This window comes from Salvelinus fontinalis, unplaced genomic scaffold (genome assembly GCF_029448725.1).
Source record: "Salvelinus fontinalis isolate EN_2023a unplaced genomic scaffold, ASM2944872v1 scaffold_0002, whole genome shotgun sequence".
NCBI classification, from domain to species: Eukaryota; Metazoa; Chordata; class Actinopteri; order Salmoniformes; family Salmonidae; genus Salvelinus; species Salvelinus fontinalis.
Genome location: NW_026600211.1, coordinates 1,605,273 through 1,625,400, shown reverse-complemented (window position 1 = coordinate 1,625,400; position 20,128 = coordinate 1,605,273). Strand labels below are relative to the sequence as shown.

Here is a 20,128-nt window from a genome sequence, read left to right as displayed (position 1 = left end):
TGAGGGGTGGGGGGGTTATGTATCATTGCGGTATCAGACTTGGTTCTCATTCTTACCAAGTGCAATACATCTTTTTCATTGAATCTTAGCTGTCTTGTATTGTCAATCTTGTTGTTTGAACCAAGAGATAACTTGAGATAAATATGAATCAATCAGTCGTGCTGTGTGATTGGCCAGTTGTAGTTTGCGATGGATGTGATTGGCTGTGGGTGTTTTCTGTTACCTGTTGGTACTCCCAGCTGTCGGGGATGAAGAGGTTGTCTCTCATCGTCATGGTGAGGTCCAGCCGGGGGAGGGCGTGGCACATCCTCACCCATAGCGAAGGGGTGTAGCTGGGCACGGTCGCCATGGCAGCCATACTCTATCGCCTAACCCCCCCTCCTCCACCCTGTTGAAAGGAACTAAGAGAAGGGTTAGAATATCAAAGGTGTGTAAGTGATAGACATATTCCACATTTCCACACCAGTGGCGGACCAATGATAAAGACTATGAGTAAACAAAGCCTTATGCTGTATGTGGTGCCAGGTGATGGCTATTGCAACTGAAATGTTGTCTGTCTACCACTCCTTCTTACACACTGTGGTCGAGACAGGGAAGAAAGATAAGATGTTTCAGAACAACCCTGCTGAGGAGGCAGGCAGGGAGGGAGGGAGCGAGGGAGCGAGGAAGGGAACTAGGGGACATCACCTCACCAACCACCCCCCCTCCAGTCTGTGGGAGATTCAGCCAATGGTTGAACAGTTGCCAGCCTGGCTCATGTTCACTGAAACTTCCTATTTCATCAATCAGTGTACTGTAGGTGGGTCAGGACAATGTGAAGTTTCTCCTAGACTCTGATCTAAGGTGATGTTTACATTGTCTTCTTCTAGACTCTGATCTAAGGTGATGTTTACATTGTCTTCTTCTAGACTCTGATCTAAGGTGATGTTTACATTGTCTTCTTCTAGACTCTGATCTAAGGTGATGTTTACATTGTCTTCTCCTAGGCCACATCAAACTCATTCAACAGAGTTCTGAGTGTCTGCGGGTTTTCGCTCCTCCCTTCTACTTGATTGATGAATTAAGGTCAATAATTAGTAAGGAACTCCCCTCACCTGGTTGTCTAGGTCTTAATTGAAAGGAAATAACAAAAACCTGCAGAAACTAGGCTGTCCGTGGAATGAGTTTGACACCCCTGTCCTAGACTCTGATCTAAAGGTGAGGTTTACATGGTCTTCTCCTAATGCTTAAAGTAAGGAATTGTGAAAGTCAAGGTAATCTAATCCTAGATTAAGCCTAAAGGCTTGTACCTGGAGCGAGGAGGTATGCAGGGTGAAACCCTGTGGAGCACAAACCACAAACCAAGAACAGACATTGATAGTTATTTTTGCTCAGCTTCTAATCTACATTTGGATCAAGGTCGTGGTCAATTCCATTCCAATTCATTCAAGGACAGAAGTGAAATTCATCTGGCTGAACTAACTGAATAGAAATGGGACCTGCCAAAAACCTGGATTGGATGTGCGCGATTCCTCTCTTATCCAGGGGACATCAACTAAACCAACTACCCCGTCATCTCTACTAACATCCTACTTCATTATACTCCTCAACCTTTGGGAGCAGAGTAGGGGACACAGTGGGAGGTCCAGTGGCAATCTCAGCCACAACACACAACCAGCACTATATAGTGGAGGCAGAGTTGGGTCAATACAAGAGGGAGATTCAACCGCCATCAGACCAACTATCACCACAACACCCCTCAACCATCCTGGAAATTAGAAGATACTATGAGAGATAGTATGTCTACAACAATGATGCACTGTAGCAGACTTCACACAACCACCCTCCAAAGGGAAGGAGAGAGGGGGGGGACAAGGGAGAATAGGTCAGTCTTCGTAGCCAAACTCCACCACCACACCCTGCTGAGAGACACTGCTTCCCCTCCCTTCCTAAAGCATAGCCAAGGGGGAGAAAGTAGGGTAAATACAAAGGGAAATCCGGTTATCCCAGATAGACACCGCAATCTACATTACAATCACAGAGCTATGAAGAGAGGATGGGGGGAGGGGGTAAGGGGGCCACAGCACTGATTGTGCAGATTAAGAGAATACCAGGGTTTTACAGTTGAAGACAAGAGGGTTTCAAGAGAGCCTATGAGATGAGATCAGCACAGACTAGACCATTGACAGGAGTTGTACTGAGAAGTAGAGACAGGGGGTTGTACAGTACTGCTCTACATACAGCGAGACACAGAGGAACGTTGAGTAAAGACACAATTGTGTATTTGATGGCGTCTATCAGGGAGGGATTCTTAGATTTGGATTCTACACCAGGCTCCTATCTTGGTTTTGCTGTCTTTGAATGTTTAGAACATTCAGCATTGTATCACATGAATTCTCAGCCTTTTTAATGATCCATCTGTATGAGCACACAACACTACATTTGAATAGAAGCACTACACAATACTAAATATGATCAAGAATCACATAGGACCATATCTGATCTATTTTAGAAATATCAATCCAGTCTTTTTACTGTAGCAGTCATTTCAAATCAATGACGCCTCAACGGACATAATAAGTCCAGGTGTTGGGGTCATTGTTTGGGATGTGTGCGTGTGTGTGTGTGTGTGTGTGTGTGTGTGTGTGTGTGTGGTGTGCATGTGGATTTGGGGCATCCCTGTCACAGAGAGTGTTAAACAGACAACCCAGGCAGTCAATCCCAAACTCATTAGAATAAGCCTGTTCACCTTAATGGCTCCAAACCCCCAACTGTCACTAACAAAATGGTTTCACTCCGCCAACACTCTGTTTCACTTATGAACAGTGGGATCAGAATGGTTTCTCACACTGCCGTCCATCCCCTCACACTGAGGCTGTCAACAAACTGGTGTTATTGTTGTAGTCTCACATTGTTGATATACCATCAGTCAGCCATAACAAAGAGGATGTTTCATGTTATAGTCTTGAATTATTCGGCTGTGAGGGTGGTAAAGGAGGTTGTCACATTAGGTGAATTATAGGAATGTTGTTGTGTGGTTAGACTATAGTGTGAATTGAAATTCAATTCATGTTACTTGGAAAAGTCTACATTAATAATTTTTGGCAATTATCATAAATCTATCTGTCTGTCTGTCCACAACCAGATGTGGTGTCAACAATGGGAACTAGTGCTAACATGAACCCAGAAAGGGATTGAGGGGGCACCAGGGAGGGAGCACCTTGGAGGGAGCAGCCTGAGCTGAGCAGTGGTCCAGCAGTAGTTGTCAGAGGGAGGCAGGGAGGCAGGCTCAAGTTGACGTGATGCTTCCTGCCAGCTTGTTATCGTGCTGGTTACCATTGCATAACTGAAGGCAAATAACAGGGAGTTTGCACTCACGTGATAGGGGGAGCAAGGAGAGAAGGGGAGAGGAGAGGGAGACAGAAGAAGGAAACCCAAACCACAGCCTTCTGTGCACTAGCTGCTTCAAAACCAACAAGAGACTCTCAGGAACAACAAAGCCGAGGAGAAATGGATAGAATACAGTAGAATAGACATCAACTATCTGTCACTGCACTGAACCAAGCCGAGTGACTCAGCCCTGGGAATGGCTCTGTTATGAAACAGTCACTCAGCTATTTGTATTGAGGGAGACTCCAGAATATGTTTCTCCACAAGGCCAATTTGTAAGGCGGTTAATGAGGAAGACTGAGGATGTGCAGCTGGGAAGAAAATCCTCTTTGGACAGTAGAGCCACCTTCTCCTTTATCATGTATTGCACCACATATTCTCATTACTACACATCACAAACAACAGCTTTCCTCTGGGCCACTGGGTATGAATAATGACATGCAACAGAAATCATCATGCCACACGTTAAGGCCCAATGGTCTCACTAACGGCCCCTTAAGGACACTCTTAATGATTGCAGTTTATGAGACAGTTATATGGCCCTGTGATACACACCACAGCCCAGTTATCATCAGTCAGTGGGGACATGAACGGCCCATTCAGTGTGAGGACTGTAATGTATCTACACTACCGTTTGGGGTCACTTAGAAATGTCTTTGTTTTTGAAAGAAAAGCACATTATTTGTCATTTAAAATAACATCAAATTGTCAGAAATACACTGTAGAGATTGTTACTGTTGTAAATGACTATTGTAGCTGGAAACGGCAGATTTTTTATGGAATATCTACATAGGCGTACAGAGGCCCATTTCAGCAACCATCACTCCTGTGTTCCAATGGCACGTTGTGTTAGCTAATCCAAGTTTATAATTTTAAAAGGCTAATTGATCATTAGAAAACCCTTTTGCAATTATGTTAGCACAGCTGAAAACTTTTGTTCTGATTAAAGAAGCAATAAAACTGGCCTTCTTTAGACTAGTTGAGTATCTGTAGCATAAGCATTTGTGGGTTCGATTACATGCTCAAAATGGCCAGAAACAAAACTTTCTTCTGAAACTCGTCAGTCTATTCTTGTTCTGAGGAATGAAGGCTATTCCATGTGAGAAATTGCCAAGAAACTGAAGATCTCGTACAACGCTGTGTACAATTCCCTTCACAGAACAACGCAAACTGTCTCTAACCAGAATAGAAAGAGGAGTGGGAGGCTCCGGTGCACAACTGAGCAAGAGGACAAGTACATTAGAGTGTCAAGTTTGAGAAACAGACGCCTCACAAGTCCTCAACTGGCAGCTTCATTAAATAGTACCAGCTAAACACCAGTCTCAAAGTCAACAGTGAAGAGGTGACTCCGGGATGCTGGCCTTCTAGGCAGAGTCGGAAAGAAAAAGCCATATCTCAGATTGGCCAATAAAAATAAAAGATTAAGAACGGCAAAAGAATCACAGAACCTGGACAGAGCAACTCTGCCTAGAAGGCCAGCATCTCGGAGTCAGTTGTTTTGCGGGTACTATTTAATGACAATAGTCATTTTAATTTTTTTAATTTGTCATTTTACCTTTATTTATACCGTTTTTTTCTCATTGAGATAACATCTCTTTTCCAAGAGAGACCTGGTCCAATACCATCAGAGGGAACAACATTTCAGACAAAACAACTTACATACAGTAACACAACATTCAACAAAACTATAAACACACATACAGTACAACAAAAACATTGTACATTAAAAACACAAACGTCTTGACTAAAAACAGCTGGCCTAAAAACAATTACACTCTTTGATGATATATACATCGAGTGTTTAAACTCCACCAACGAAACTAGATCATCACATTTTAAAATGTTCATGACAGAATTCCAGGACCACGGAGCTAAGTAACTAAAACTATTTCTACCATGTCCTGTTCTAATTTTTGGTACTGTTAGAAGCAAATCAGAATGGGACCATAATTTATATTTATTTACTGACCTGACTAAAAAAGAACAGAGATAAAATGGTATTTTACCCAATATGGCCTTATAAATCAGTGTATACCAGTGTTTAAGCCTACGCAAGGTCAATGACGAGCAGCCAACAGCGCTTGTAGAGATCACAATGATGTGTTAGACGTTTCTGATTTGAAATGAACCTGAGGGCTGCATGATGCACTGAATCAAGTGCTCTCAGGGTAGTGGCTGAGGCCTGCATATATATAACATCACTAAAATCTAAAACCGACAGTAATGTACATCGTACCAGCTCCTTCCTGGCCTCAAAAGAAAAACATGCCTTATGCCGGTAATAAAATCCTATTTTCAGCTTGAGCTTCCTTATCAAGTTCTCTACACCCAAATATTTGTACACTTTAACTTGCTCTATAGTATGTCCAGCCAATGTAGCAATGACATGATTTGTAACATGCCTGGCATTTGAAAATACCATGCATTTTGTTTTACCCGAATTTAGAATCAGCTTTAAATCATACAGATTCTGTTGTATGATGTTAAATGCTCTTTGGGCATTTACAAAAGCTAAAGATAAACTACTACCACTTGAATAAAGAACAGTATCATCTGCATAAAAATGAACATCCTCTGTTTCAATAAGATCCCCAATGTTGTTGATATACAAAATGAACAACAATGGGCCCAAAATAGAACCTTGCGGAACACCTGATCACACCTCTATGGACTCAGATTTACAACCATCCGCCATTACACATTGTGTACGATTTGATAGGTAATTTATAAACCAATCTAGAGCATGACCTGTAATTCCACAACATTTTAACCAACAACATTAACAACGTCTACACTGTATTTCTGACCAATTTGATGTTATTTTAATGGACAAAAAATTTGCTTTTCTTTCAAAAACAAGGACATTTTTAAGTGACCACAAACTTTTGAACGGTAGTGTATAAATACACATTTCCTTTTCATAACCACAACAGACTCTACGAGAGGTTGAATTGTTTCTTATAAAATTCATATTTAAGTTTCAGTTGAAATTCATGTTTGTGTAAAAAAGAATGTCCCATCAGGATCACGTACGTGCACACACACACACGTTTGTTTTACTATCCTTGTGGGTAACGAAGAAAAAATACATCCATTCAAAATCCTATTTTCCCTAACCTTTAACCCTTAACCCTGACCTTAACCCTAACCCTTATCCTAATTGTAACCCTAACCCCTAAGCCTAAAATAGCCTTTTTACTTGTGGGGACCAGCAAAATGTACACAATTGTCCAAATTTTGGATACAAGGATAGTTAAACCAAACCATACACACATACACACACATTTCCCCAAATCAATGAAGGATTGAGTGCATTCAGCTGCAGGCTACTCAGTGCTTGTATAATCAATAAATACAACATGGAGCTTTGGAGTGTACAAGAGTATAACATACAGTACCAAGAGGATGGACAAATGCTCCCACACTAACAATCTCATTTAGAAGCTTGCACAAAGTCAAATGTAGCATTTGAGAGAGGTTTGCTGAAGATGAAGCTAAGGAAACTATTCAGTGGATACAATGTGATATTTTATTAACATAAATAAAATATATCTTATCAACTATGATAATGTAGAGAGATAAACAAAACAATCCAAAACAGAGTGAATCAAACTAACATGGTTCAACCTCAATGTTTATAAATCATTTCCTAATTTCAACATCAGCCACTTCACACACATTGCGTAAAAATCCAACCATTTGATGTAAAACCCAGGCTTCTCTCCACCTTCCATCATTGAACATAAATTGCAATGGTCTAACAGTGCATGATGAATCTATTTCACTTGACTGCCCATTAATCTTGTAGAATACACAGACAATTCACCCATGGTGAATGAGTGATTGAAGTGTGATCCGTTTCTTACCTTTGACTGTAGCGTTGGGAGGGTGTTCTGCTATCTCTTGCTCTTCTCTGGTGTTCCGTCAAATATCTACACACTCACTGAGGTATACTGTTGCCAACCATCAAAACTGATCCTGAAATATATAGGTTTAGGGACACGAACCCCAAAAATATGTCAAATGTAAATAAACAACAAGGTCTGTTTTTGTTTTTGAAATATTAAACAGCCTGTGATTGTATGGTTGTCTGGTAACAGTGGAGAGGTGATTGTGTTGATGGATAAGAGAGGAGCCCTCAGCGCAAGAGAGAGAGGAGAGAGAGGGAGGAGAGAGAGGGATTAGGATTGAGAAGACACCCCAGAGGGACCCTTATCGTCATGTCGGAACCCCATGCAGGCAGCAGATCGCTCAGCCAGGCGACTTCACAACAAGGCAACGACACGATTGTGCCCAGCGATAATGAATCTGTTGACGGGGATTAGGGCTCCGTCCACTCTCAGCTCACACAAATGATGATGCTGCTGGGCGATACAGACACAGCTCTAACTGAAACCCCCATCAACACCCAGTCACACACACAACATACCAATCTCTACACTCTCAAATTAGGAGGCAAAAATTTGACCAAAATCAACAAATCATCATAAAAAATCTACGATTGTCTAAACGCAAACATACAAAACGAGAAAAGATCCAATTATTCGAGTTTGAGTCACATTTCAGATTTCTGCACAAAAAATCCACAAAATATTTGTTGAAGAAATCTCCTATGTGGTTAGGCAGGGCAGTGTTTGGCTGTGTTGTGCAGAGAGGAAGGGAGAGGGAGAGGTAGAGATGCACATATATTTAGGCAGAAGCAAATAAGCACACCACTTAGATGGATACTGAGAGCAAGAGAGAAGGGGAGGGAGGGAGCAACAAAGATATTGTGAATGGGAAAAAAGATGGGTTGTCAACTGGGCAGTGAGGGAATGTGAGAGAAAGAGGGAGGGATGGAGGGAGGGTGAGCGATGAATAGAGGGAGAGGGGAGTTGCAAAACCAGTTTCGAGTGGAGACTGCAAAATAGTATCAACACCATGATTCAACAACAACCAGAAAAAGCAGATGGAGAGAATGAGAGTGATGGAAAGATGAGAGATGATCTTCCATGACCGTGGGTGATTTGACTGAAAAAGAGGGGGATTACAAATAAACAACAAAAACAAAGAGAGAGCGGGTGGAATGAGACCAGGGTGTTTATGTCCCATTGGAGGATGGGGGAGAACGAGAGAGAGGGGTGGCGTTCGTTTTTCTGTGTCACTGAAAGGGAGTGGGGGAAGGGAGTCAGAGAGATAATGTGAGCAAGGGAGCGTACGGGAGTGAGAGAGAGAACACACTAGTGTGCGTGTATCTAGGAGGAAAAGGGGGGAGAGACAGAAAATTAAATTACGTATGCAAGAATTACTCAGAGAGTTAACCGTGCCTCCATGGCTCTCATTCAGACCCAGCACTATACTGTAGCAGCCCATCCTCTCTCTCCTCTCTCAAGCCCCTCATCCTATCCTCCCTTTATCCCTCTCTCTCCTTTGACATCCGTCCCTCTTCACTCTCCATCCCCCTCTCCATCTATTTCTCCATCTCTCGCTCCTCTCCATCCCTCTCTCTCCTTTCTCATCCCTCCCGCTCCTCTCTCCATCCCTCTCTCTCCTTTCTCATCCCTACCGCTCCTCTCTCCATCCCTCCCTCTCCCCATCCCTCTCTCTCCTTTGTCCATCCCTCTCTCTATCCCTCTCCTCTCTCTCTATCCTCCCTCCATCCCTCTGCTGTTACACAGAAATATCACCACTCAGACATTCACAAAAAATTACAAGTTCAATATTTAATGTCCTTGGCAAACCAAATCCAAAAGTCATAATTATTTGTAAAAGCAGACATTTTACATGATCAACGTAGCAGTGATCAGTGGGTTTCTGTTGGATTATATTAAAATATTCATATTAAATTAATCTTATTACAATTATAAAATCATCTCTGTAGCTGCAAAGTAAGAATTGATTGGTTGAGATGCAGTTACCATGATGGAAAGATAATATTTCAGCCATTATTATATTAAATACATTACATTATTACATCAGTAATAAAGTCTGCTAAATTAAATGTAATGTGGGTGTCCCTCCCTGTGAAAGCTATAGACATTGATGGATTCTATTAAAATGTAACATGTTTCAAGTTAAACTGTAGTTTGTTTGTATCCTGTGTAGTGAATGATTACTGTGAGTATTAATGGTGTTCAGGCCATGAAACTGTGTGTATGCTCATTTAGAAAGGTTGTTGACCTAATCAGATAACAGGAAATTACCTAGGATCAGAGAGCAGGGTCAGGCCCAGAACAGAAGATGGACGGGGATTCTCTTGGTAATAAACACTTGAAACTTCTCTTGAGCTTTTGGTCTCAATTCCTTATTGCAAAGAGGTTGTAATAGCATTTTTCTTCTTAACAACAAAGGTACAGTAAATTAGTCATTACAATTACAGCTACTTCATCATGGTCCGTAGCAGATAGAGGCACTTCTGGAACATTGGGACTTCATATTTTAATCAATGGAGTAATTTTCAAGCTGCAATACGAAACTTTTAGGAAGAGCGACCAAATTCACATAGAAATGTGAGTTATAGATCTGTCATTGTCATTGAAATCTAAGAAGTGGTAGATCTGTTCTGTGTGCTATTTCTATGTTCACCATTCTTAAGTTTCATTGTTGTGTCTTTTACTTCCGGTTTTGTACACCAGCTTCAGAAAGCTGAAAATACAATATTTTATATAAAAAGATATTTCACAGCTGTTTAGATGGTACAATGACTCTCTACACAAAACCAGCAATGATTGCTTGTTTTGTCACAAACTGAACTTAGGCAAACTATTTGAATTTCAGCAACCAGGAAATGGCGGGGCGATTTCTGCATATTGCACCTTTAAATGTAAAACTATGGAGACTGTGAGGTGTGGAAATGTGAGTTCTGTGCTTTGTAAAATAGCACCTCCATACCTAAACAAACACACACCTACACCTCACCGGAGATTGACCAAACACAGTGTCTCATAAAACCCATCCCCAGTCATCCCCATGCTACACAGGTGTAGCCTATTTATAGGCAGTCGCCCAAAATTCACCCCCTTACCCACCTTCAGCTCCCCCACCCCCTCAAACACCCTCGCCCCCTCCAGGTCCTTCACCTTGGCCAGGGTGAGATGGTAGCGTGGGTTGAAGGAGTCCCTGTGCAGCCAGCCCTGCTCTCTGAAGGCCTCCTGTAGGCCAGCGTTCAGCTGCTGGAGGTGGGGCTGAGGCTGGGGGCTCAGGTAGAGAACCTTCCCACCAAAGTTCTTCAGTTTCAGGGGGAAGGAGACGGCCACAGGGGGGTTGCGGTCCAGGTAGGCGAAGCGTTGGAGCATCTCCCCAGCAGCAGTGACCTCGGCTGGGCCGGGGAGGACCAGGAGACAGAGGGTGACGTGGAGGGAGGAGGGGGGCAACCAATGAGGGGCGGATGAGGGGAGGAGGGAGGTGAGCTCCTCCTGAAGGTGCTGGAAGGAGGAGAGGATGGAGGGAGTGTTGGCCCGGAAGGTGATGAAGTGGGTGGGCTTACGTTTGGAAGGCCGGCCTCCACCCCTCTCTGTTCTCTGCTCCACAGGCACAGACGGACACTGGGCTAGGTCTGGGCTTTTCTCTCCATCCCAGTAATCTTTCCATTCTTCCTCCTTCTCACCTTCCTCCCCCCTGCTCTCGCTTTCTCTCTGGGATAGAGACATCTGGTCTGCTATGACGACTAAAACGGAATCCTTCCCAACTTCCTCTTCTGAGGGTTCTGATTCTCTTCCTGCTTCCTGTTGGTTCAGTGGAGTACTTCCTGTGCCTGGTCTGGTCGACTCAGGCATCTGAATACTTGTCTTGCTCTGATTTCTTCCCTCCATGTGTCCGTTTTCAACATCCTGTTTTATCAGGGACTCGTCACTCTCTTCTCCCTCCTCTGTAGTGATGACGCCATCTTGTTCTTCTCTTGATTCACGGTGGTCGTTTTTTGGGTCTTGTTGTTCAACATCTTGTGTCCCTGCCAATAAACAAGCAGATTTTGAAGGTTAACCAAACATTATGACAAAAACATGTTATAGACTAGCAAAGTGAAATAGAACAGTATGTTAATCCAGGTTCTAGAGCTGTGGAAATCCCAACCTTCCTGCCTACCCCCCCCCCCTCTCTCTCTCTCCCTCCCTACATTCCTCGCCCTCTCTCCCTACCTTCCTCACCCTCTCTCCCTACCTTCCTCAGCCTCCCTCCCTCTCTCCCTACCTTCCTCCCTCCCTCCCTACCTTCCTCACCCTCCCTCTCTCTACCCTCCTCCCTCACCCTCTCTCCCTCCATCCCTCGCTCTCTCTCCCTACCTTTCTCCCCTCCTCCCTGCCTCGCCCTCTCCCACCCTGCCTCGCCCCCTCCCTCTCGCCCTAACTTCCTCACCCTCCCTCCCTCTCCCCACCCTCCTCCCTCACCTTCTCTTCCTCCCTAGCCCTCTCTCCCTACCTCCCTCGTCCTCTCTCCCTACCTTTCTCCCCTCCCTCCCTCTCCCTCTCTACCTTCCTCACTCGCCCTCTCGCCTTCCTTTCCCTCGCCCTCTCTCCCTACCTTCCACCCTTCCTCGCCTCCTCCTCGCCCTCTCTTACCCTGCTCTTGCTCCTCCTCCTGCCCAAAGGGGGGCGCCAGACACTGTCCAGTGGATCCAAACACCCTGTCAGTCCTGTTGTTGCGGTCCCAGACTCTACGCCCTCTATGGGTGAAGTACTGAATCCTATGTCTGGGCAGGGCTAGCTCAGAGGAGTAGTCACAATCGCAGGGGTCGGTGTCCCAGTTGAACTCAGAGAAGGGCCGCTCCAGCACCCCAAGGAAGCGGTCCACGTACCCCACCACAAAGTCCGCCGGCTCCACTGACGGGTCCCACAGGATCCGAGAGATGACGTCATCGGCTGTACGCATGCGGGGCTTCTTGGTTGATCCTGAGGGGAGAAACACTTTGTAGGTTGTTATACTTAGTTTGCAGTAAACAGGTATTTTAGTGGGTTCTCAGATGTTCAGTTAGATTTAATGAAGGGAAATTGTACCTTTTTCCTCTGTGTCTTTTGTCTGGTTTGTTTTATTCCCTATTGCTTTCTTCTTGAGTTTTCCCTCTTTTTCTCCCTCCTTCCTGTTTTCCTGGTCTATAACAGCTTCTGGGTCGTCTAATGTTGGAGTGCTGAGAAAGAGGGATTGTATTGTATTCATCACTCTGGTCAATGTAAGAGCTAACCTGTTAGTTCTTCCTCATACTGATAGGACAGTGACCTTCAGATGGATGTATTTTAAGAAGTTTATCTAGATGTCTAAACAGATACATTCATTTAACTCTGCTATTCTACCTCTTCACTTTCTTATCTTATGGAATTAACTACCTATCTATTATATTTCTACTGTGCTACATGACTTGATTCCCACTTGGTTCAGAGGCTCTGTTTGCTGTGAGGGCAGATCACAGGAGGAAAAACAATATCTTCTTCTGAAGATTCCACTGTCGCCAGGCAGAAGGATTAGTGATGAGAGGGAGGACTCTGAGATTCTGAGGGCCATCTGTTTAGGGCTGGCAGCTATATGCTTTGAAGATTTCTGTCTTTCAGTCTTATTTAGTTGTTCAAGTGGTTAGAAGTCTGAAATATACTGAACATTGAGTAAATATTAGCCCCTAACCCCTGGGCATTTTCAGTTGTTCTAGGGCTGCACAAACATTATGCATCAGACAATCTAAATCATGCTTGTTAAAAATTGCATGAATGTAAAGGCATGTTTAGACATCACAGTAACAATGGCATCATGGCACCATCAAAAGTCGAAATGCAATGTTACTTAGCCATTGCCCTGTCATAGTTGTGGTATATAACATAATTTTCTTACAGGTCAGTGATCGTGTTAGCTACAGACCTGTGAGATCGACGACACCTGTTTCCAAAACGACACTTTCCCAACAGGAAGAACTGACAGACAACTGCTCCCTCCTCCTGGCCTGGTACATTAGAGAGAGAGGAGAGAGGAGGTGGGGGGGGGGGGGCAGTTATTTAGCAGCATGTCTCACCCAAAGTCAGTTACAAAACAACATATAATATCTGTATGGCCTTATATAATATCTGTATGGTAGTTTGTCCTTCCCAGTGTTCTCTGTGTTATCAGTGTCCTTGGATTTACCTAGTTTTACATTGAGAACACATTTTAAATTCCCATGTATTGGTCAAGACCAGTGTGTATATACTGTAAAGAAGGGGAGGTCGCTGAGCCCAGTAGACTAGATTAGTTCATGGGCTCATGGAGAGATTGGAGCAGTCAGGGAGAATGACATCACTCAACAAGGTCATGATGACCCCGAAATGAGCCCCAGACACGCAACCTGCCAGACCAGCCAACCTGACCAAGTCTTTACTGAACTGAAGGAGCTGAGAGAGATGGTGGTGGAACAGAGAGTGGAACTGAGGAACATGGTGGTGGAACAGAGAGTGTAGCTGAGGAACATGGTGGTGGAACAGAGAGTGGAGCTGAGGAACATGGTGGTGGAACAGAGAGTGGAGCTGAGGAACATGGTGGTGGAACAGAGAGTGGAGCTGAGGAACATGGTGGTGGAACAGAGAGTGGAGCTGAGGAACATGGTGGTGGAACAGAGAGTGGAGCTGAGGAACATGGTGGTGGAACAGAGAGTGGAACTGAGGAACATGGTGGTGGAACAGAGAGTGGAGCTGAGGAACATGGTGGTGGAACAGAGAGTGGAGCTGAGGAACATGGTGGTGGAACAGAGAGTGGAGTTGAGGAACATGGTGGTGGAACAGAGAGTGGAGCTGAGGAACATGGTGGTGGAACAGAGAGTGGAGCTGAGGAACATGATGGTGGAACAGAGAGTGGAGCTGAGGAACATGGTGGTGGAACAGAGAGTGGAGCTGAGGAACATGGGGGCCAGAGTGACAGCTAGTGAGAGCAAGGTGGAGGAGCTGCAGAAAAAGGTGGTGAACCAGAGAGTGGAGCTGAGTCACTAAGACTGAACTGCACTTCCACAAGAACAAGGTGGAGCCAATGCAGGTAAAAAAATTGATTAGCTAATATTTAAATTGAACAGACAATGAACAAAATAGCATATTGTTCTGTATGTTATTGCAGTCTCCAAAATAAATATTAAAGAGCTGAAAAGATAATATAGAATTTGTATGAATTTATCATTCTAACAGTTTAAGGATCTACAGCTCTCAAAATATGTTCTCTGTTTTTGTTCTTTCTAATTCCAGTCCAAGCAGCAGAACTTTCAGCCATGCAGGCCAGGGACAGCCAGTGAGAATGAGAACTCAGGTACAGTACTGAAAGAGCTTAATGACGACAGATGAATAATTTGTTTACAGTAGGTAGGATTATTCATTTCCCCCAGTAGATCATTGAAGAGTTCATATTTGCTCTGAAATGTCTCTCTAGCCCAGGAGGCCAGACTGAGTGCCAGTGAGAGAGGTGGAGGAGCTGAAGAAGGAGAATGCAGGTTAGAAAACACACAAATGTAGTCACTGCGCGACATTCACATTTTCTTCACAGGTGTAGGATTACTGTGTATACTATATCATATAATGTGAAATAACATACATGAAACTGTATTCACAGACAGGCAAAAAAGTGTCATTCTACGCTGCTTTGACTTACTCTGGGAGGATAGGACCCTTCAATGCTGACGTCCCACTGGTCTACAGTAAAGTCTTCCCCAACAAATCGGAAAGGCCTACAACTCACTTACAGGTAATAGCTACAACTACCGACCTACCTACATGTATGGACATGAGAGTACATTCTGGGCCATCTAATGTTACTGAGTGCTGATGGAAATTGTTGATCTCTTCCTGTTTCGGTTTCTGCTCTGGTGCAGATATAAGTGATGAAAGTCGACTAAATCAGATTCACTGCCAGTGATGCCCCTAGCCCAGGAGACATTGGTGTTTACATATACAAGAATGACAAGAGAATCATGTTTAATTATGCACACAGTCCTGGTGGAAATGGTAGATTTGTGGTAAATGCAGTGACTCTAGAGCTGCAGGTGGGTGTGGTCTACATGAGTCTCCCCTCAGGCAGGGGGCTGTATGATGATTCAGATAACCTCAATGTCAACAGTGGCGTCCTGCTCTTCCCTATGTGAGGGGAATCATTTCAAATCATAGGCCCAATAAAACTATATAACTACCAATGGAAACTCTTAAAACAATTATATTTCTGAAAACTGATGAGAGTCTAATCTAAATCACATACCGGCACACCTTGAATGATGTCATAGGTGAGGATTTAATGAGCCTGTTGTTGTGCAACTTCTGATTAGGACAACCAGGACTCATTATGTCAGGGGTGTCAAACTCATTCCATGGAGGACCTAGTGTCTGCTGGTTTTTGGTTTTTCCTTTCAATTAATACCTAGACAACAGGGTTGTTAATTCATCAACAAGGGAGGAGTGAAAACCTGCAAACACTCGTTCCTCCGTGGAACGAGTTTGACAAGTGCATTATTGCCTTTCCATTCATAAATCTCCCAACGTATTAGCTGTCACTGATTTCCCAACATGAATGTTACACAGTATATGACACACATCTACAGTATTACTGGTGTGTAAGGCACATATTTTGTCCTTGCAGGAGGGGTTTCCCATAAGAAGTATAATAGTGCATAAAACATTGCACGTCTAATTCCATCCGTTCTTGGCACTGACAACATTTGGACTGGACTGACTTGGCTTGCAACCTAATGACACTAGAGGGGGTACACAGACAGTTTGGTTGGTTTCTCCCTTTCCCAAAAGTAGGAGTAGGAAGAACCCAGCCCTAGACACTGACCTAGGTTAGTTCTGTGTTTTCCTTAGAAGTTAGCGACAGTGAGCTGATACTCTGTGCTTCAGAACAACTTCTACCAGGAGCTTTCAGAGAGAGTGGAGGAGTAACAAGTGGGAAAAACACTGCTTTCTCCCAAATATCAAATCAAATGTTATTAGTCCCGTGCTTGGTAAACAACAGGTGTAGACTAACAGTGAAATGTTTACTTACGGGCCCTTCCCAACAATGCAGAGAGAAAGAAAATAGAGAGATAATACAAAGGTAATAACAGGTAATAATACAAGCAGATCTCAGAGAGATCATACTGTATGATGAATACACTGTTCGATTCTGGGTTAAACTTGGAACATTATTATACTCAGAAGTATAGTATCTGAGGAGTGATAGAGACTGGTTTTTACATCAGAAGTTAATGGTTATCTGTAGGAGCCAGATGGCTTTGGAATGTGCTGGGTGGACAGGAGGAAGTCACAGGATTGCTATAGGGGATACGGGTGGAGATTAGAGGTCGACCGATTAATCGGAATGGCCGATTAATTAGGGCCGATTTCAAGTTATCTTTTTTTTTTTTTTACACCTTTATTTAACTAGGCAAGTCAGTTAAGAACACATTCTTATTTTCAATGACGGCCTAGGAACGGTGGGTTAACTGTCTTGTTCAGGGGCAGAACAACATATTTTTATCTTGTCAGCTCGGGGATTCAATCTTGCAACCTTACGGTTAACTAGTCCAACGCTCTAACCACCTGACTTACTTTGCACTCCACGAGGAGTCTGCCTGTTACGCGAATGCAGTAAGAAGCCACGGTAAGTTGCTAGCTAGCATTAAACTTATCTTATAAAAAAACAATCAATCAATCAATCATAATCACTAGTTAACTACACATGGTTGATGATATTACTAGTTTATCTAGCGTGTCCTGCGTTGCATATAATCGATGCGGTGCGCATTCGTGAAAAAGGACTGTCGTTGCTCCAACGTGTACCTAACCATAAACATCAATGCCTTTCTTAAAATCAATACACAAGTATATATTTTTAAACCTGCATATTTAGTTAATATTGCCTGCTAACATGAATTTCTTTTAACTCGGAAAATTGTGTCACTTCTCTTGCAACAGAGTCAGGGTATACGCAGCAGTCTGGGCCGCCTGGCTCATTGCGAACTGTGTGAAGACTATTTCTTTCTAACAAAGACAGCCAACTTCGCCAAACGGGGGATGATTTAACAAAAGCGCATTTGCTAAAAAAGCACAATCGTTGCACGACTGTACCTAACCATAAACATCAATGCCTTTCTTAAAATCAATACACAGAAGTATATATTTTTAAACCTGCATATTTAGCTAAAGAAATCCAGGTTAGCAGGCAATATTAACCAGGTGAAATTGTGTCACTTCTCTTGCGTTCATTGCACGCAGAGTCAGGGTATATGCAACAGTTTGGGCTGCCTGGCTCGTTGCGAACTAATTTGCCAGAATTCTACGTAATTATGACATAATATTGAAGGTTGTGCAATGTAACAGGAATATTTAGACTTATGGATGCCACCCGTTAGATAAAATACGGAATGGTTCCGTATTTCCCTGAAAGAATAAACATTTTGTTTTCGAGATGATAGTTTCCGGATTCGACCATATTAATGACCCAAGGCTTGTATTTCTGTGTGTTATTATGTTATAATTAAGTCTATGATTTGATAGAGCAGTCTGACTGAGCGATGGTCGGCACCAGCAGGCTCGTAAGCATTCATTCAAACAGCACTTTCGTGCGTTTTGCCAGCAGCTCTTCGCAATGCCTCAAGCATTGCGCTGTTTATGACTTCAAGCCTATCAACTCCCGAGATTAGGCTGGTGTAACCGATGTGAAATGGCTAGCTAGTTAGCGGGGTGCACACTAATAGCGTTTCAAGCATCACTCGCTCTGAGACTTGGAATAGTTGTTCCCCTTGCTCTGGATGGGTAATGCTGCTTCAAGGGTGGCTGTTGTCGATGTGTTCCTGGTTCAAGCCCAGGTAGAAGCGAGGAGAGGGACGGAAGCTATACTGTTACACTGGCAATAAAGTGCCCATAAGAACATCCAATAGTCAAAGGTATATGAAATACAAATCGTATAGAGAGAAATAGTCCTATAATTCCTATAATAACTACAACCTAAAACTTCTTACCTGGGAATATTGAAGACTCATGTTAAAAGGAACCACCAGCTTTCATATGTTCTCATGTTCTGAGCAAGGAACTTAAACGTTAGCTTTCTTACATGGCACATATTGCACTTTTACTTTCTTCTCCAACACCTAGTTTTTGCATTATTTAAACCAAATTGAACATGTTTCATTATTTATTTGAGGCCAAATTGATTTTATTGATGTATTATATTAAGTTAAAATAAGTGTTCATTCAGTATTGTTGGTATTGTCATTATTACAAATAAATAAATAATTAAGGGGGCGATTAATGGGTATTGGCTTTTTTTGGTCCTCCAATAATCGGTATCGGCGTTGAAAAATCATAAATCGGTCGACCTCTAGTGGAGATCTTTGGATTAGGCATCAAGGGGGTTGAGGTCAGGTCAGGTCCCCTTAAGGGAGAAACAATGGTTTATTACCCTATCATGTCGTCTTCCTGTCGAACCATAAAATATGTAAGGATTAGAGAGAAGGAGGAGTGCCTAAATTGGAGTATATATACTTGTGTTGGTGGAATCATGTTTTGTCTGATGCAGCTGTATTGATCCTCTGGGAAGAAATACACTTGGTTAAGCTTTCATGGTGTCCATTGACTTATTTACTCTGAGAATTAGAACCTAACAACACAAATCAAATCAAATTTGATTGGTCACATACACATGGTTAGCAGATGTTATTGCGAGTGTAGCTAAGATACAATCAGTGTGGAATTTCTGTGGAACATATCGTTACTCAGGCAAACCCAGACTTCCTTTACAGAAGATGAGGATGGGGTGAACACCAGTGGAGGCTGATGGGAGGAGCTATAGGAGGATGGTTACATTGAAAGGGCTGGAACGATATCAAGCACATCGCACATATGAAAACCACGTTTGACTCCGTTCCATATATTCCATTCAAGCCATTACAATGAGCCCGCCCTCATATAGTTCCTCCCACCAGCCTCAACTGGTGAACACCCAACTTCCTCGGTACCTCGATATTAAAAACGGTCCTTCATAATTTGATCATACCTTGATAAACTTCAGTGTTGTGTAATTATCAAAATATGAACATTCTCTTTCACTGTCATTTCTGCTCTGCCTCTGAGGAAGCGTATATGCCCTAGTTAGGCCTACATCTCATATGTGTACACGTACCAGCAGTGCACACAGAATCCAACTGGATGGCAAAACATTACCTGCCGTCACCTGAGGTCCATCTTGGCTGGGACTGGCTGGGACCTCTGTCTTTGGCCCCTCTGTAGCTCGATGCTCCTGTGCTCTCCTGTCCTCCAGGGTCTCAGCTGAGCCCAAAGGCACACCTGTCTCCTCTGACGCCATAGTCAATCAACCTGTGGGTGTAAAAGATTATTATACAAAAGTGTTAACTCTGTTTCTCACTGTTAACATAGCAATACAAGCACAACCAGTTAATAAATCAATCAATTAAGCAATAATTGATTTTGTAAATATAGTAGCTATATATTTAGAAGTAAGTTGTCCTAAAGTATCTATAGTAGCTACCTAAGCTATGGAGAACTGAGAGGTAACCTGCCCTAACGAGGATGTAGCTACACCACACCCAAGAGTCAAGATAACAAGTTATACAATGCAACCAAAATGTTAAACATTAATAAAACGATAATGCAGTACTGTATAATATATGCATTATGATACATTATTGTTGTTAGTTACCTGAATGTACACCCTCTGACTTATAAACAGATATATCACAGAATCTGTCTGAAGCTACCGTAAATGTGCACTTTGACCTTTGTTATGTTTGTACTGAAGGGACTTGTGGGAAATGTAGTTCTAGGTCTATGTACCTCAGTGACGAGAACAGGCTTTCTTC

General features: G+C 43.1%; 2 protein-coding genes across 8 annotated transcripts in view; both read right to left on the bottom strand.

The window, feature by feature from the left end:
* The window catches only part of LOC129841832 (protein tweety homolog 1-like), a 40,075-nt gene extending 31,979 nt beyond the window's left edge, over nucleotides 1-8,096 (bottom strand). For 3 of the 6 annotated variants that reach the window (XM_055910131.1, XM_055910132.1, XM_055910137.1), the window contains exons 1-2: nucleotides 7,236-8,096; nucleotides 224-401 (exon numbers count right to left, since the gene is read on the bottom strand). In XM_055910131.1, the coding sequence (XP_055766106.1) occupies nucleotides 224-358 (135 nt within the window). In that variant the 5' untranslated portion in view covers nucleotides 359-401; nucleotides 7,236-8,096. The remainder of the gene's footprint in view (nucleotides 1-223; nucleotides 402-7,235) is intronic. The other 3 variants (XM_055910135.1, XM_055910136.1, XM_055910134.1) reach the window with 2 other exon arrangements.
* Nucleotides 8,097-9,056: 960 nt separating this feature from the next.
* On the bottom strand, nucleotides 9,057-20,068 carry LOC129841833 (leukocyte receptor cluster member 9-like). Of its 2 annotated transcripts, none has more exons than XM_055910138.1 (6): nucleotides 19,969-20,068; nucleotides 19,473-19,625; nucleotides 13,189-13,270; nucleotides 12,339-12,469; nucleotides 11,904-12,248; nucleotides 9,057-11,296 (listed from the first exon to the last, which is right to left on the bottom strand). In XM_055910138.1, the coding sequence occupies exons 2-6, from the start codon at nucleotides 19,612-19,614 to the stop codon at nucleotides 10,263-10,265; spliced, it is 1,734 nt and encodes a 577-aa protein (XP_055766113.1). In that variant the 5' UTR covers nucleotides 19,615-19,625; nucleotides 19,969-20,068; the 3' UTR covers nucleotides 9,057-10,262. The 2 variants fall into 2 exon arrangements, with proteins under 2 accessions (XP_055766113.1, XP_055766114.1); XM_055910139.1 differs by having other exon boundaries at nucleotides 11,904-12,233.
* Nucleotides 20,069-20,128: the final 60 nt, after the last annotated feature.